At 42.4% G+C, this 19620-nt stretch overlaps 1 protein-coding gene across 1 annotated transcript in view; it reads left to right on the top strand.

Moving 5' to 3' along the window:
- The window catches only part of Tmhs (Tetraspan membrane protein in hair cell stereocilia), a 34223-nt gene that overhangs the window by 6994 nt on the left and 7609 nt on the right, over positions 1-19620 (top strand). The window contains exon 2 of the mRNA XM_045742383.2: positions 14845-15078. Within this exon, the coding sequence (XP_045598339.1) occupies positions 14845-15078 (234 nt within the window). The remainder of the gene's footprint in view (positions 1-14844; positions 15079-19620) is intronic.

Here is a 19620-nt window from a genome sequence, read left to right on the forward strand (position 1 = left end):
GGGAGTACAAAGGCAACGTATGAGGTGAAGAAACAATGTCTATAATATTGGTTCATGAACTTAAGAATAAGAGGAAACTACAGATGGCCTACTGACCCATGCATGTGAGTTACTGGTAGCGACATCCCTTATGGGATAACTGTGTATTAATGAGCTTACCGAGATCGTTTATAATTGATTTATTAAAAAAGGGATCCAGATTTACAAACCATTACTAATACTCATGTTGTATGGCCTTTTATTTGTATTAAAGCAGATTCGATAATGTTTCTAGCAAAAATGTTTTTACAGTTTGCTATAGAAGAAGACTTCTCCCAATCAATTTGGTGAGAATTTTCTGGCAAATGAATAAATAGAACGTTTGATAATGGAACATTTCTTATATAATATTTATTCTGCGAAATTTGAAATGTCAAATCTTTGGATATTTGACCTATATAGAATGTATTACAATCTTTACAGGGTATTTTGTATATGAGACAGTTATCCGAAAAACATCCCCGACGCTGCCTTAATCGACTGAGCTACGACATGTATATGAGTGGGATTGGGTGGTTATAAATAGGAGCTGCCTCGTATGGGCCAATAGGCTTTCTGCAGTTACCTTTGTTGTTATGTTCTTATGGTCAAAAGGAGTTTTGACCATGTCGTAGCTCAGTCGATTAAGGCAGCGTCTGGGATGTTCTCGGACGCAGGTTCGAATCCTCGACACGGCCCTTGTGGATTTGTTCTCCTGTAGTTGTCTTGTTCTTGTCTGCTCCAATACTCTTCCAGATTCCTACAGTTATCCAGCACTTGTCTGCTCAAACTTTAAATTATAGTTGAAGTTGCAAATCATCCCAGTTTAGTCAATAACAGATATCGAGAGCAGAATAATCTATTATCGTTTCATAATACGTTTAGCACAGAAACGCAATAAGTGTCTTGGTAAGGAGATAATGAGAGGAAGCTAGTGATTCTGGTCGGTAATGAGTGTCATTTCAGGGCCACAACAGTCAACGTGAACCGTGACCTTGTCTTCCTCCGCGGTTCTCTCCCAAGAGTCAAGATTCGTCCCATCAAACGGATACCGTGGTTACGAAACCCATAGATAGGCTTGTCACCCATTGGAATGACAGCTCATTTATTTTGCATAATTCATAGTTTGTAATAGCCTCATCAGGAACTATAAACGTGTCTTCTGTCATGAAGCACAGAAAAATCCCAAATGAATCCCACGTCTTTCTCTTTATTGTTTTTATTAGTTCTTAGATTTAGCATCAAGTTCAATTATGTTTACTGAGACAAGAAAAAAAATACATCTCAAAGGGATAGAGTAGCTTAGGCTATTTCTACCCTCGATTTAGCATCATGAACCGCAAACCAGTTAATTATTAATTTGCTGTTTCCAAGTAAATGATGAAGGTAATAGCTGATATTTGCTGATTCCCCCACTTGATGTAAGCTGGAAGACATGAAGGTACTGCCTGAAGCACATGGCAGGGGAGAGGTGAGTACTATCAATATATGGTGACTACATTTGCCTGAGCAACAATAAGCAGGCGATGAATCACAATAACGTGGCTAAAGTATGTTGACCTGACCACACACTAGAAGGTGAAGGAACGACGACGTTTCGGTCCGTCCTGGACCATTCTCAAGTCGATTGAGAATGGTCCAGGACGTCGTCCCTTCACCTTCCAGTGTGTGGTCTGGTCAACGAGCAACAATAAGATATAAAACAATGAAACATGAACTTGGAGACAAAACTGGTGAGCACTGTGTTCGCAGAAGAATACGTAAAGACCTTGACTCCTGTCTAATGTGTCCTTCAGAGACAGCGAGCGACTCTATCCTTGGTCCTCAACACCACGCCTAACCTGGTCCTCCTATAGGTCAAGGGATTTTAAACGCTCTAGTAATTTATGTGTGTTATTGAATGGATTTGGGGAGTAAACGTTCTATGGTCGTTATCCAGGTGAACAAGTTCTATAGCTGTGTATGGGGCAGTTACTGGGCAACCATATTCCACCCAAGATAGTACCAATACCTGAAACAGTACTATATATGGTTTGGCATCTCTTGTTTGTACTGTGCTCGTTATCCACCCTATACTTTCTCTTCCCATTTTTATTGGATTGTTCTTCAAATGGTCTCTTCCCATTTTTAGTTATATTATTGTTCTTCAAATGTTAGGTTTGTGATGTGATAATTCGTGTTTATAAAACATATGACGTTGTGACCCCCATGCATGGGGTAAGACTGTGGTGCCCCCTACTTGGTAAAGCATCCCCCCCCCCACACACACCTGCTACCCCCAATCGCCCACAACCACCTTTCACTGGCCACCACCACCACCACCACCACTCCCCATCTCACCACCCCACCTCTCTGAAATTGAAATTGAAATAAGTTTATTGAGGTAAAATGCACACAAAGGGATGAGGTAGCTCATGCTATTCTCACCCCGTTCCAGCTGAGGCTACTGAAGGAGCTGGCCTTGTGGCCGCGGTAACTCAGTTTATCTTCCTCTGGTGTTTCCCCTGCGCCCCGTAAGTACATAAGAACAAAGGTAACTGCAGAAGGCCTATTGGCCCATACGAGGCAGCACATTAGGCTACACATTATTTTCTAACGTCTTATATCCGTTCACAACCGTAATGTATCGAGTTCTGTACCTGCGCAGGACGGACACGTTTGTGCACTTTTCCGTTCACCTCATGCCTCTGTTCATCTAGTAGGTACCCGGGATTTAGGCAACTGTTGTAGGCTACATCCTGGGAAAGGCCAGTAGTTTGTCTAGGAAGTCCACGATAGCCCTAAAAGGCAAACCCGTTAACAGGAGAACTATAAACAGGATTCTTCAATGTGAATTACGATACTCTTTTTAAGGAGACTTAAAAAACATGTTATACAAATATATATTACAGTAAAGTCCGCATGGGAATTCACGACGGTGAAATACCTTTCGGTGATGACAAACAACTGGGGTTTATATAGAAGCATGTAAATAAGAGAGTATGACTCGCCAAACTCAGCTCTCGCGAGGCAGCATCATCAAGTGTTTATCCTGCCAGCCAGAAATTAAATCATTACTGTTTACTCTTGCCATCACTGTATGTGAACCGTGTCTCTCTCTTGTGTGTGTGTGGGTGCCCTCCTAGATGGACTTGTATAGATGTGCTTGCAGGATCTCGCGGTTGGGGTGAGGTGGTGGGACGCTGCATATTTTAACTTTGGTGTGACGAGCGTTATATATAATCTTTTCAGCATGTTTTCCAACCATGTGTCTGTGTTGCAGTAGTTATTTTACATTCACAGTGAAAGTTAAACACCAGGTTCCGCCACTGTGGGGAAAGTGAGCTTCCATGCATATGTCAGCTGTCGTGAATGGAAGGTGAATATTATCGTGATCTGTGAAAAGTATCTGAACGCTTTCCAATTGTTCGGTCTAGTTGGACCCGTTTGCCGTAACTCTGGTGAGCTCTCTATGACAGGCGATGCTACAGTTTTTTTTAGTGAAAGGTATCACACTCCCTCCATTGCATGCTCTACAGGTCAGCAATTTCTCCAGCTTTGAATGGGGCTGTTAGTGTGCAACAGTATTCCACCCTAGAGAGCACTAGTATTTTAAAAAGTATCATCAATGGTATGCCATCTCTTGTTAAATTTTAAATTTTGCCCGGAGGGGCGAGTTTATTGGGCAGCGCCACTCATCCTGTGAGTGAACATACCGGCATAGTAGCATGCACAACATTCCCCAATAGGAAGAAAACCCGCTGGGTTGTTCATCCTGTCACTTGAACCCAGACGCAGCTGGGACTTGCTTAACTGTCTCAAGTGAACAGCTCCTCAAACAAGAAGATTTGTAAAGTTCTTGTTATCCAAACTGTCATTTTTCTTGCAGTCGTGACTGCTACTTTATTGTTCTTTTTAAAGGTAAGGTCTTCAGACATGAATGATTTCTCTCAGATCCTTTACATTGTTTTTTCGTTCTATAGTTTGATTTGACTGTGTTTTATATGTGGTTTCCGTTTTTATATTATCGTTTTATCCATAATGCAAGAGCCGAAACTTATCTCCACTAAATATCATATTATCTGTGGCCCATTGAAAGACCTGATTAACATCAGATTGGAGGACGTTTGTTGTGTCTTCTATATTGTCTTCTCGCATGAAAATCCTAGTGTCATCTGCAAATGATGATACAATACTATAGTTTGTATCCCTGTCTATGTCTGATATGAGGACGAGAAAAAGTACTGGAGCAAGTGTGTTACCTTGGGAGACTGAGCTTTTGACGGTGGATGAACCGGATCCTACTTTGTTCATTATTACACTCTGGGTTCTCACACACAGAGATCACAATAACGTGATGCATCAAGTGAACAAATCCACAAGTGTCTGGGATGCTCCCGGACGCAGGTTCGAATCCTCGTCACGGCCCTTGTGGATTTGTTCACTCTGGGTTCTGTTCGTAAGTAAGTTAAAGATCCATCTGCCTATTTTGTCATTATTTACTTTTGAGCGCATTTTGTGCGTAATAACACCCTGGTTACATTTGTCGAAAGTTTTTGCAAAGTCTGTGCATATTACATCTGCCTTTGCTAATCTTCCATGACATCTAAGACCATGTCATAGTGATCTAACAACTGAGAGGCAGGAGAGGCCTGTTCTTAAACCCTTATTGCCGGGGTTATATAGATGTCGTATTTCCATGGGATTTTATAGCCATTGATTTATAATTATTTGCATCTGCTTTGCTACCTCCTTTGTGGAGTGACGCGATCTCCGCTGAGTTACGTCGGGAAGGGCACCAGTAGCCAGGCTCCGTCTCCGAAAGATCCCTACGGCCTGTGATAGTGATGTTTTGCATTTATTGATCAATATAAAATTTCAGGCGTCGGGGCCGCTTGCATGGGGGTACATGGGCACGCACTGTAAAGTCCAATGACATCTGATATGTGGTTCCATGTTGGTGTCACGTTCATGACGAATGCGTTTGGATCATTGATCGTCAATATGTACAGGGGTTCACTAAAGACAGAATCGTACTGAAACCTCAGTATTTCACTGATTTCTGGAACATTACCTAACACAGTACAGAGTTACAAACCAAAATAATACTGATATGAGAGGAGTATTCAGTATGTGAATACTATAATCACTATATTTACTATGTGAAAACTGCTATGTGGCCATGAGTTTAATGGGGTTAGTTCTTTCTTTCTTTGAGATATATACAAGAGTTGTTACATTCTTGTACAGTCACTAGTACGCGTAGCGTTTCGGGCAGGTCCCTGGAATACGATCCCCGCCGCGAAGAATCGTTGTTACAACCAAGTACACATTTTACTGTTGCGTTAAACAGAGGCTACAGTTAAGGATTTGCGCCCAGTAAATCCTCCCCGGCCAGGATACGAACCCATGACAAAGCGCTCGCGGAACGCCAGGCAAGTGTCTTACCACTGCACCACGGAGACTGTAAAAAAAAGAGTTAGTTAGAGCGGGTACTAATGTAATAGTTGCGTTGCTTTTGTTTACAAGGAGCTCATATTTGTCCACGCTTAGGAATACATTTTACTCCCCCGTTTGTGTAAGCACGCATGTACGTACATAGGCACACACACGTATAAAGCCTAGTGGACCAAACTCTCACAAGTCAAGCCTGGCCTCGGGCTGGGCTTGGGGAGTAGAAGAACTCCCAGAACCCCATCAACCAGATATCACACACATGTACTCGCATGACTGGCTATGTGAATGTAGTCACGCAGGTGTACGTGTGCAAGTACATATGTACCTATAATAGATACGCACGAGTACCTTTGCCAGCCACGTAATAATAAAGGTACACAGACACACACACACATACAAAAGAAACGCACATGTACGTACACACGTTGTGTATAGAGAATTCATGATATTTAGTGATGCAAAATACAGTAGATCTTTAGCTTTTTCCAAAGACATAATTTCGCACTTTCTGATTACCCTGGTTAATTATAGACTACTCAGACGTTGATTATAGATTACTCTGGCGCTGGTTATTAATTACTCAGGCGTTGATTATAGATCATTCAGGCGTTAATTCCAAGGCATGATGAGTAGGGTGTTCACAATTTACTTTGCTTTCTCGTTTTTCTGATTTAGACAGTGTGTGTGTGTGTGTGTGTTTACTAGTTGTGTTTTTGCGGGGGTTGAGCTTTTTTGCTCTTTCGGCCCGCCTCTCAACTGTCAATCAACTGTTTACTAACTACTAACTTACTAACTACTTTTTTTTTTTTTTTCCCCACACCACACACACCCCAGGAAGCAGCCCGTGACAGCTGACTAACTCCCAGGTACCTATTTACTGCTAGGTAACAGGGGCACTTAGGGTGAAAGAAACTTTGTCCATTTGTTTCTGCCTCGTGCGGGAATCGAACCCGCGCCACAGAATTACGAGTCCTGCGCGCTATCCACCAGGCTACGAGGCCCCTAGGTGTGTGTGTGCTGACAAATTTGCTGAGTAACGCACTCACATGCTGACGGACTCCATCATCAACTCACAGATACGTCGAGGCAATAGCCCCAACACTAATCCTATTCATTGTTATTTCCAACATGGTCGAAGCACTTTATGCCAAACGTTTGCTCAGTGTCTGAAAATCCCGACTTTAACTTGTTTTAAGCTCCATACACAAAAATAAATAAATAAAAGTAATAATAATAATTTTTATTTAAACAAATATGCATAGGAACACTGTGTACAGTGGTTGGATAGTTGTTACATAAAGTTCATATTTAACAAAGTGTTTGTCATGAAGTCCCCCCCCCCCCCTTCATCCCATTTATATTTGAATAGATATTCTATTGTCTTAAAAAAAATAAAAATTAACATACAGATTTATCAATAAAGTTTTAAGCTTTTTTAAAATTATCTCGACAGCGCATAGCATAGGCTTCAACCACGGGTCGCTTACCAGCGATAGATATTATAAATGTATAGCCTAGGTGCTGCTAGTCTTTCTCCTATTCTCGGAGAATGGGGAAAGGTTTTCTATTGTTTTCAAGTTCGTTGTAAAAATATAGCTAGTATATTACGGTGTAAATATTTGTGTCTACATCGGGCACTGAAATACTTTGCAACAGTGGAAAGTATTGTGTTCTTGTCTCGTGGGCTGAGCCTGGAATTTAATTAAAGGAGTTTTAACTGTATTAATGAGCTGACGGAGCCGGGTTTAGTGGTTTAGCACTAAACCTTGTCAAGGTTTAGTGCTCTGCTGCCATTATTATTGTTATAATTATCATTAGCATCCTAAATAGTATTAAATATCTCCTTCAGGCTAGGCCCAAAATCTAGCCTACATCTGAATAAGATATGATGTTAAGCTCTGCTATCCAGACGTATGTCGAAGAAAATAAAGGGAATTAACACTACCCTTAACAAGCAAACAATGTATTTATAAAAACTAATAATAACAATACACTGGTAATATATAATCAGTAAACACAACGCTACTACCTAATTCAGTTCCAATACACAGGAACAAACAGGTAATCAAACGTCTCAAACTTATTAAAGACACAAATCACCAATACTTTCTTTGCCTGGTGCAGGCGATGAGTCACAATAACGTGGCTAAAGTAAGTTGACAAGCACAATCGACTTGAGAATGGTCCAGGACGGACCAAAACGTCGTCGTCCCTTCACCTTCTAGTGTGTGGTTTGGTCAACTTTCTTTGGCTGGGTAAATAAATGAAACAGATGGTAACACGTAAGACAAACTAAAGCATTATGTAAATTCCTAACTACACCCAGGACACTGTATATTATTTATTTAAGGGCACTTCCTAACCTTAGAAGTCAATGACAAACTTCTTAACATAGAAACAAGGTAATAGGTGTAAAATAGCCGGGTTACGCAACACTAATATCCAGTCCAAAGACCTATATCCCACTTAGAGGATTTATATCTGTCAAGGGAGCTGTGGCACTCCCTGTGGCAGCGCACAGCACCACTCCTGTGCCACTGCGGGCTCACCATAGCCCGTGCTACTTGCTCCGCTCCTGTGCCAGGTAAGCTACGGGCTCACCATAGCTCGTGCTACTTGCCCCGCTCCTGTGCCAGGTAAGTTACGGGCTCACCATAGCCCGTGCTACTTGCCCCGCTCCTGTGCCAGGTAAGTTACGGGCTCACCATAGCCCGTGCTACTTGCTCCGCTCCTGTGCCAGGTAAGCTACGGGCTCACCATAGCCCGTGCTACTTGCTCCGCTCCTGTGCCAGGTAAGCTACGGGCTCACCATAGCCCGTGCTACTTGCCCCGCTCCTGTGCCAGGTAAGCCACGGGCTCACCATAGCCCGTGCTACATGGAACTTGTTCGAGTAGCTGAATCTATAACATGTGGCAACGCTCGCTCGCACTCCAGTTGTTGCCAGATTTCCATACGTGACAATTTCAAACACGTTTATGATTTAACAAATCTGTTTACATTCCCACTAGCTATTAACAGTCAATCACCTAAGAAACAATCTTAGAGCAAAGCATTTCTACAATACTTGATAGTTTTCCCAATATAAGGTTCCAAACTCAGTCCATTTAAATGACTGAGTGGAGGTATGGTATTCCTGCTACCCACTTCCTCTGCCATGGTAAATAACCTGTTTCTGTGCGAGGCACGACACCAGCTGGAGACCGTTAACTTAATTATCCGTGTGGTTATCTTGAGGTTATCTTGGGATGATTTCGGGGCTTTAGTGTCCCCGCGGCCCGGTCCTCGACCAGGCCTCCACCCCCAGGAAGCAGCCCGTGACAGCTGACTAACACCCAGGTACCTATTTTACTGCTAGGTAACAGGGGCATAGGGTGAAAGAAACTTTGCCCATTGTTTCTCGCCGGCGCCTGGGATCGAACCCAGGACCACAGGATCACAAGTCCAGTGTGCTGTCCGCTCAGCCGACCGGCTCCCTAAATTTATCAGTTATCTATAAAATATTACTACCTGCTAACCTGGTAGTATATGTAATAGTTTATAATTATAATAACTACAGTATCTATATTTTCTACTCACATAAGTTATCCAAGCCATCTTTCACGCAGAGACAATAGTACATAGACTGACTACCATCGTCGTTAATAAACCGGGGACAGGATCTTAACAAGCATTTTTACGATCGTCAAATCTTCCCAATCAAATGTTATTGTTGTTATAAACAGCCTCTTAGTGCTTCAGAGTTCAGAAATTGTTTAATAAATGTAAACAAAGCCGCCATAGATTGAGAAGAGATCTGTTCGTAAGTACTTGCCTAACTCCTTGATGAATCAAGGTCCAATTTTTTATTTATACATCTGGCAACAAACTGGTAGAATAAAGATTTTATGCAGTGTAATCAAGACTTTTTCTCAAATAATTTTTACCTGAATTTACCTGAGGGCCATTAACACTAGTGGCTTCGACGAGGACAGGAAACCGGCGGCTTGTCAAATGTCCCCTCCATTTGCTCTGGTGATCTTTTCTAGTTGGATTTTGAAATGTAACAGATTTGGCATTTATGGCTTCGGCAGGTAGGCAGTTCCATGGGTTTATAACGTTTTGGGTGAAAAAGTATCTCCTGTTCTCAGTCCTACATTGTTGCTTGTTGACCTTTGAAACAGTTGCTCATTGTTCGTGTTACATTTGACCATTTGAAAAAAATAATTCTGGATCAACACCCTCCAAATTGTTCAGTATTTTATCATTTTTTTTATTTTATGTACAGTATTATGAATTTGTGTAGATAGGCCTAAGTATTTTGGTCACGTTGACTGAAGTGTTTACAGCCAAGGCTTAGCTCCCGCAGGCAGAAAATCTTGCAATAGTCTCTGAAGTTAAGAGAGCTGTAAGGGTACTAACCAACCAGGGAAGAGTCGTCAAGTTTCTGTAGATCTCCTCCCTTGTTGGAATATGTGGGAATGAACGAGTAATGTGCTGGCGACTAAAGGCGCTGAAGGAGACCATATTGAATACTTCATACCCAAGACTCTTCTACAAATTAGAGGTATTGTCAGGCAACATCACCGTGACAAGGTAACTGAGGAAAGGAGGATAGAAGCACAAACCAGTGAATCTGTACGATGGTACAACATGGTTGCAGCTGGCAATCCCAATCATCATGGACGAAGAGAAGGACACGGGAGAGAATCAGTAATAGCGAGAATACGTCAGTGATACAAATATCCATGGAGATTCGGAATGGAAACAACAGTTGATCAGCGAAGTTGCAGTCTGTGGTGAGAGTGACGGACACAGCCTTGACCACTATCTACGTGAATGTGAACACCTGAGAGACATTATAAATATGTGTAGAATAATAAACCTCACATTGTTTGAGTTAGGAAAACATTATTTGTCAAATATTGATATTGTTCTTAAAAGATTCCCCCTATTTTGCACCCGCAAGATAGCTTAAGATTTTAAGGGTTGACAGATGTTAATCTTCTTGTTTGAGGAGCTGTTCAATTCAGAGTTAAGCAAGTCCCAGCTGTGTCTGGGTACAAGTGACAGGATGAACAACCCAGTGGGGTTTCTTCCTATTGGGGAGTGTTGTATATGCTGCTATGACGGTGTGTCCACGCACAGGATGAGTGGCGCTGCCCAATAAACTCGCCCCACGGGCAAAATTTAAAGAAAACAAAAAAAAAATAATCTAGTCCAACTACTTTTGATGTGTTAATTTGATCAATCAGCTTTTATTTCTGAAAAAAAATCGCCAATGCTACTATGTCAGTATTTGTCTACAAAATATAATGACCCCGACGATTGATAATGGGCTAAAAATACACGTGTTAAATTTGATTATTATTATTATTAACATCTTTATTGACAAAATTACAATTTTGCCTAATCTGAGGATTTCAATTAAGTCCTATTAAAGTGAGGATAATGCTGATATTCACTGTCACGCAGGACAGAGGGTCATACACAAGACAATAGGTGTTAAATTTGATTACAGCAAGTGTCCCCAGGTGAGACAGGTTTCACTGACAACTTGAGAGCCATGTTGGACGCCAATCGTTGCATCACTGGCAACACTGGCCCGAGTGCCACACATTCTCTTGGACCGGAAACTATTTTACTCGAACAGTAATAGCCTATTATTGCAAGAAGAATGGAACTGTTACTTGTAACCTAATGCGGATTGCAAGACTTGTGAGGCTGCTCTTGTAGCTTTTGGAGCATTATTGTATCATTCGTAACGGGTTAATCTTGGCTACTGTATTTCAATGAATCTTAATTTTGTTTGAATTGATCATTACGCTAGTGCGATTTACCTCTTGTCAGAATTGACACGACAATGAAGATGATGCAATAAATAGGATTCTCCCCAAAGACCTTATGAACCTGGGGGTGTGATGGTGTCATTGTTCTGGTGTGTGTGTGTGTGTGTACTCTCCTAGTTGTGCTTGCGGGGGTTGAGCTTTGGCTCTTTGGTCCCGCTTCTCAACTGTCAATCAACTGATGTGCATATTCTGGAGCCTACTGAGCTCTATCAAATCTACATTTGAAATATTGTATGAAGTCAGCCTCCACCACATCACTGCCTAATGCATTCCTTTTGTTAACTACTCAGACACTGAAAAAATTCTGTCTAGTGTGTCTGTGGTTCATTTGGGTACTAAGTTTCCACCTGTGTCCCCTTGTTTGTGTTCCACCGGTGCTAAATAGTTTGTCTTTCTCCGCCCTGGCAATTTCCCTGAGAATTTTTAAGTGGTTATCATGTCTCCCCTTACTCTTCTGTCTGCCAGGGACGTGAGGTTTAGCTCCCGTAGCCTTTCCTCGTAGCTCATATCTCTCAGTTCTGGGACTAGACTTGTGGCATACCTCTGAATCTTCTCTAACGTTGTCTTGTGTTTAACTAGGTATGGACTCCAGGCTGGAGCTGCATAATGTTGGGTTTACGTTGCCGCGTAGCTGTTTGTTTCCAGGAAATGTAAAATATAAGATGTCTTGTAGTTGGAGCCAGGTTTTAACAGTAAAGAACTCCATATTCCTACGCCTGGCAACTCAGCAGCTCTGCCCTAGTTTCCTCAACAACAATTTATGACCGGATATATACCTCGCCTTGAAGCTCACACTATCTCTTGCCGCAAACCACATTATCTCTCGTGCCGTACACTACACTATCTTCTTGTAGACCATACTATCTTGTCGTAGACCACACCATCTCTTGTAGACCCCATCATCTCTTGTAGACCCCACCATCTCTTGTAGACCCCATCATCTCTTGTAGACCCCACCATCTCTTGTAGACCCCACCATCTCTTGTAGACCCCATCATCTCTTGTAGACCCCACCATCTCTTGTAGACCCCATCATCTCTTGTAGACCACACCATCTCTTGTAGACCACACCATCTCTTGTAGACCACACCATCTCTTGTAGACCCCATCATCTCTTGTAGACCACACCATCTCTTGTAGACCCCATCATCTCTTGTAGACCCCACCATCTCTTGTAGACCCCATCATCTCTTGTAGACCACACCATATCTTGTCGTATACCGCACTCTCCATCTCATAAGCTACAATACATATTCTCGAAGCCCACAATATCTTCTCGTAGACTACAATATCTGTTCTTGTAGATCACAGTATATTTATTTCATAGACCACAATATCTCTCGTGTGTATATATATATATATATATATATATATATATATATATATATATATATATATATATATATATATATATATATATATATATATATCCATGCTCGGAATTCTGAGGTTATTGACCTACAAAGAACAGCTCGTGGTGTTCACCTCAACAATAACATCTCATTTTTGCCTCCATTATTCTGAATAACAGAAGCTGACAGTTTTTTTTATTAAAAACGTAGAACGAATGCTTTGATTTTATTTTCCATCTTTTAAAATTATTTACTTTTTCTTCTATACTATAGTCTAGAGCCTACCCAGTAAGTTAATAAGATATAGCATATATATTCTTGCTAACTGTCTCACAACTTACATTCTGTCTAAGGTTGTGTATCTATGTATTTACGTATGTAGGTTAGCTTAGCATTTTAAAAGCACCGAATCACCTTCTGTGGTTGATTGTTTAATAAACCCCTTGAACTATATGTTTAACACATCTCTAACCCTGTCCATGGAGGACAGAAGAAAATGTATATATGGTGGTTAGCATTGAAAATGTCTGGCCACGTTTGTGGTAGAAAATAATAAAAAAAAATCTGTCTGGGGTAGGCTGTACCGAGCTGTGCCGATCGTGGGGTACAGGCGGAAGACTGTAACTGTGTTCTCTGTGTAACATGTTTTATTTTACCCAATATGACTTTACTTAGGGTTAGTATAGCAACTCGTCCTCCTAAGAGAACGTCGCATTTTGACGTATAGTCTACCTAAGGCCAAAAACTCGTTGTACTAGAAAATGGAAACGACTCGCAAAATTGACGTACTGTTCCGTTTTCTGTTTTGGGTCCTCTGGTAGGTTAGGATAAGGACACTTTAATCTGACCGTTTTCTTGAGGTTGAGAAACCTTAGGAGGACGGGCTGAGTATGGTACATGTATTTATACTAAATTAGGCTTAAGGTTGCGCGTTAGGATTGCCTATAATAGCTTAGAAAATATTAAGTTAGGTTTATAGTTAATGTGTTTCAGGTTTGGTGAACTTTTGGGGGGTATAACATCCATATTTTGTATAATCTATCCATAGTGGCTCTAGGTGATCAATTTTGTATGATGGGGTGACTGTGTTAGATCCTCTTGGGCCCAGGATCACCGCAGATGATTTTCGTGTCATGGCAGACTTAAACAACTTCAAATGTTGCTACTCACAGGAACGAGAAATAATAATAATTGCAACAAGCAAGGCCCAGGAAGCCATGTAAAGTTTAGTTTACTTTTAGTGTGGGAATGTATAGTGGGCACTCACATATATTGAAATTTATTTATAAACAATCTAACTTTTTTTTTAAGGGATATTCCTGCGCGGGCCCTAAGCCTCTGGCTGGCCCACTGCGCGGGCCCTAAGCCTCTGGCTGGCCCACTGCGCTGGCCCTAAGCCTCTGGCTGGCCCACTGGGCGGGCCCTAAGCCTCTGGCTGGCCCACTGCGCGGGCCCTAAGCCTCTGGCTGGCTCACTAAGTGTTGCTTGTTTCTGTTTTACTTGGGCGGAGTATGAGTATTTATGACTCGTATGGTCGCTTCAGTAAGATTTTGTCCCATGTGTTTAACAACTTCTTCTGCTCTGTTGAATCTAAGTTGAAATCTTAATGGGTTTGTAACTGTGCACTGTGTTAGATAATGTTCCAGTGTACAAACGGTGCACTATGTTAGATAATGTTCCAATGTACAAACCGTGCACTGTGTTAGATAATGTTCCAGTGTACAAACCGTGCACTATGTTAGATAATGTTCCAATGTACAAACCGTGCACTGTGTTAGATAATGTTCTAATGTACAAACCATGCACTCTGTTAGATAATGTCCCAATGTACAAACCGTGGACTGTGTTAGATAATGTTCCAATGTACAAACCGTGCACTGTGTTAGATAATGTTCCAATGTACAAACCGTGCACTGTGTTAGATAATGTCCCAATGTACAAACCGTGCACTGTGTTAGATAATGTTCCAATGTACAAACCGTGCACTGTGTTAGATAATGTTCCAATGTACAAACCGTGCACTGTGTTAGATAATGTTCCAATGTACAAACCGTGCACTGTGTTAGATAATGTTCCAATGTACAAACCGTGCACTGTGTTAGATAATGTTCCAGTGGTCTGTCGGGCTCTAACTTATTGATAGACATTTGGATTTATTTATAGTCATATGTATTAATTTATAATGACGTGGTTATTGTTGTGCGGTGTGCAGGGTACTTCGGGCTGTGGCAGTGGTGTGCGGTGGGGCACGTGGGCGGGGAGCTGGAGTGCCGGGGCAAGCTGGACGACTTCACCAGCCTGCTGAACACTCCCTCCAAGGCCGCCACCATCCTCGTGGGCCTCTCCGTCGTCCTCACCCTCCTCTGTATCTGCACCATGCTGCTCTTCTTCTTCTTCCGCTCCTCCACCGTCTTCCACATGGCCGGGTGCATGCAGCTCCTCTCAGGTGGGTCCTCTCCCTGCTCTATATGTTTACCGTGTTATTTTAAGGCTCGCTAAAACCAGTGTACTCTGCAATGTTAGTTATCTTGAGATCTTGAGGTTATCTTGAGATCTTGAGGTTATCTTGAGATGATTTCGGGGGCTTTTAGTGTCCCCGCGGCCCGGTCCTCGACCAGGCCTCCACCCCCCAGGAAGCAGCCCGTGACAGCTGACTAACACCCAGGTACCTATTTTACTGCTAGGTAACAGGGGCATAGGGTAAAAGAAACTCTGCCCCATTGTTTCTCGCCGGCGCCTGGGATCGAACCCAGGACCACAGGATCACAAGCCCAGCGTGCTGTCCGCTCGGCCGACTGGCTCCCAAGCTATATTGAAAGACAGACAAAACATCCACCAATATAACAGCGACTGTCAGAGTGAGTTTAGGCTACCATTAAAACTGTGGCAGGTGGCTGAAAGTGTCGGCCTTCCAGTCCTGAGCTCTACCTGTTTAAACTCTGCGAGCAGGAGCAGGGTCGTAGCCTCCAAACATAACGTATTGAATGTCCAGTCATTAGACTCCGTTAGATCTGCCGGTATGAGATACCTGGAGCTTTACAATCACTTTATCCACTCGTGTTCCTGAGGATATCCTCATAACTCATCCAAAGTTTTCCAATACTGGCTGATGCATGCCCCTCAATGGCAAACCATGCGAGATTTGTGTTTTAATGTAGCACATAGTTGGCCTAAACTAACCCGAGGAGCTGCATCAGTGTCTGTGCACTTATAAGTTTGTTAATACGAGTGTCCCTCACAAGACGGTCTCTATCGGGTTAATGGCTGACCCACACATCGTCCAGGAGTTACTCAGAATGTTCGGTAATATGTTTATTATTTGTGATGTGTGTCTTTATATATATATATATATATATATATATATATATATATATATATATATATATATATATATATATATATATATATATATATATAGTTATATATATATATAACTATATATAGGTTAGGATAAGGGGCGACAGTTTCTTGACGTTGGGAAACCTTAGGAGGACGGGCTGGATCCTTGGGTAGCAGCCTGTGTGCTTGGGGAACAGCTTAGTTGGGCGGTCGCTTGGGTGTTTAATGTGGAGTAGATTCGGATATTTTTGCAACAATTTTGTGTGGTAATATATCGTGGCTGTAATGACGTGGGAAGTAGCGAGGCTGCTGTGAGGCGTCGCCTGAGTAAGAGTGGCAATACTCGCCACAGTGGGGCTCACCATAGCCCGTGCTACATGGACATTTCGTTCTGAGTAGCTAAATCTAAAACAACAACAAACGCCACAATTGGGAATAGTATTCCTCTCTGGATCGCGACACTGAGGCGCTGGAACAAGAAACTGGCTGCTCTCGAGTCTTTAGTTTGCCTAATGAGTTCCTCACCCACCTCCTTTAGGAACATAAGTGTACATTTACCCTAAGCGCTCAGGGGTCTCAGAGCTTGTCGTCACGATCCTATAACAACGTTCTAGGTCCCTGTACTTATTAGTTTTCTGGGTCTTCCTGAAAGGTGGCCGCCCCGCCTCCCTCAGCTGTGCTGTAAGGTAGATAGGTATCAGCCAATGTGGATGCACACGTGTATAGTCCCATACGACCTGTCTACCTTCCCTCCACGGCTGCAGGGTGACTCCATCTGGGCGTTTTTGGCTGTTGTCAGGTCTGCACAACTGAGGTTCTCTTTGTGCTGGACACCCAGCTGTAGCCAAACTTCTGTTGATGATGTCATTGACTCCTTCATGTCTGGCAATCTTTCCCCGGTGACCCACAACAGATGAGTATATATATACTACCTGACTCCCGACAAAGCTAATTATATAATTACAATGAATTATTAGCAGTCTGTTTTTTTGGTCTAAACATATAACGTAGCTTATTTGAGTTTTTCAGACAAAACCATTTCTAAATTCACAACCTTTTATGAAAAAGTTTTCAAATTTGAATAACCTTATACTCACATATATGTATATATGTATAGTATATATATATTATACTGTATATATAAATAATTCACCACTATCGGGGGGCAGGCCTCTCGACGTTAGGCTAATTACTGACCTGTTGACCAAGCCACACACTAGAAAGTGAAGGGACGATGACGTTTCGGTCCGTCCTGGACCATTCTCAAGTCAATTAATTACTGCCCTGCCCCCCAGATGCAACCCACAACAGTTGCCTAACTAAATATTCTATATAAAAGAAAGTGGAGAAGCGGGAGGCGTTATGAGAAAGGTGGGGCTTGCATGAGCGCCGCGGGTGGTGCGTGAGGCGGCGAGGAGTGAGTAAGAGTGTGGGAATGTTGGACCGACCTTCTCTTGGGACCGTTGTGCTGCCGTCTACCTGGGAGAAAGCTCGTACAGCCCAACACACTGCGCAGTCACTCCCTGTTTTATGACAATTTATCGTTACTTGTATAGTAATTGCGAGTCAATTTGTGTATTTATATGAATCATAGGATGGTATGGGAAGTTTATTAGCGGCCTATTAGCGCGGTAAAGGTCAGAATAGGTATTGTGAAGGATCTCTTGTCATCTCTGTCTCAGCGCTGTACCTGCTCTATGTAGCCAGCTTCGCTATACTGTTTCCTAATTTGTTTATGCATTGCCCTATGCGCCACTGAATTTCCCGATGTTAATGCAGTAAATGTCACGTTAATCACAGGCATTGTGTAATCGTATAATAGAGGCAATGAAATGTTAAAAGTATTCGCAGTAGGTGAGTTAGTCATTACTCGGTCTGTTAGGTTAGCCTGGACCCGGATTCACGAAGCAGTTACGCAAGTACTTACGAACGTGTACATCTTTCCTCAATCTTTGACGGCTTTGGTTACATTTATTAAACAGCTTCAAGGATGAAAACTTGCCAATCAACTGTTGTTATTGTTATAAACAGCCTCCTGGTGCTTCGGAGCTCATTAACTGTTTAATAATTGTAAACAAAGCCGTCAAAGATTTAGAAAAGATGGACAGGTTCGTAAGTGCTTGCGTAACTGCTGCGTGAATGTGGCCCCTGGCCAGTAAATGGATGGGTGAGCGCATGGACATAGCGTTATTAAATACTACACACTTTGTATTCAATATTTAAAAGCATTTCATCAGTTATTGTATAGGTTACTGAGAAGCCTCGTGTGGGTTTGGCTCCTTTTTCAACAGTTTGTTGGATGTTTTCAGATACAGTTCTCATGACGCTTTCAGAGTTAATCTTTCTTCACAGTTGTGTGACTAACCTTGTAGGAAATTGATGTGCCTTCTCCAGCTGGGGCATTGTGATTGTGTGCGTACTCACCTGTTTGTGCCTGCAGGATTGAGCTCTACCTCTGGGACGTGTGTGTGTGTGTGTACTCACCTATATGTGTGTGTGTGTGTGTGTGTGTGTGTGTGTGTGTGTGTGTGTACTCACCTAGTTGTACTCACTGTGTGTGTGTGTGTGTGTTTGTGTGTGTGTGTGTATATTCACCTAGTTGTGAGTACACACACACACACACACATCTTTTAGGGCGCTTTACACTGCCTACGTGAGACCAGTCTTAGAGTATGCCGCGCCATCATGGAGCCCCCATCTGAAGAAACACATAAGGAAACTGGAGAAGGTTCAGAGGTTTGCGACGAGGCTTGTCCCAGAGTTATGAGGGATGGGATATGAAGAGCGTCTGAAGGAACTGAACCTTACGACACTAGAGAAAAGAAGGGAGAGAGGAGATATGATAGGGACATATAAAATACTCAGGGGAATTGACAAAGTGAAAATAGATGAAATGTTTACACATAATAATAACAGAACGAGGGGACATGGGTGGAAGCTGAAAACTTAGACGAGTCACAGAGATGTTAGGAAGTTTTCTTTTAGCGTGAGAGTAGTGGAAAAATGGAATGCACTTAAGAAACAGGTTGTGGAAGCAAACTCTATTCATACTTTTAAAATTAGGTATGATAGGGAAATGGGACAGAAGTCATTGCTGTAAACAACCGATGGCTGGAAAGACGGGATCCAAGAGTCAATGCTCGATCCTGCAAGCACAAATAGGTGAGTACACACAATGTTTAGATGAGAATGGCCCAGTTCTAAAGCGTTTAAGAGAATGGAAAACATGGTGCAGTAGAGGGGGGGGGGGGACAAGGCCAAACGCCGCCTGATTACACCGCTAATGGGAGCAGCGCGCCCTCTAGCTATCACTACCATGTAGTCTCTTGATATTGGGGGACGCTGCTGCTCCTTTGACCTCCTCGCCCACGCAGTTAAGGCTCTGGAAAAATGTGTGTAAATATCTGGGAGTTGGGCAGTTTCAAAGGGAAAGCGAAAGAATTAAAACTGTATCGTGGTGTATCGTATTCTCCTCGGGCGGGTTAGGCTAGGAGGCAGGGAGGGAGTAATACTGTTGTGCAATGTTGTTGTGATTCTGGTACTTTTGTGTTGTAGTGTGTAGTACTACTTTTGTTGTGACTAATACTTTCGTATTGTGTTATGACTACTTCTTTAGTGTTGTGTAATACGTTTAATGCCGCTAGGGCAC

Source organism: Procambarus clarkii, chromosome 11, assembly GCF_040958095.1.
Source record: "Procambarus clarkii isolate CNS0578487 chromosome 11, FALCON_Pclarkii_2.0, whole genome shotgun sequence".
In the NCBI taxonomy this organism is placed as follows: Eukaryota; Metazoa; Arthropoda; class Malacostraca; order Decapoda; family Cambaridae; genus Procambarus; species Procambarus clarkii.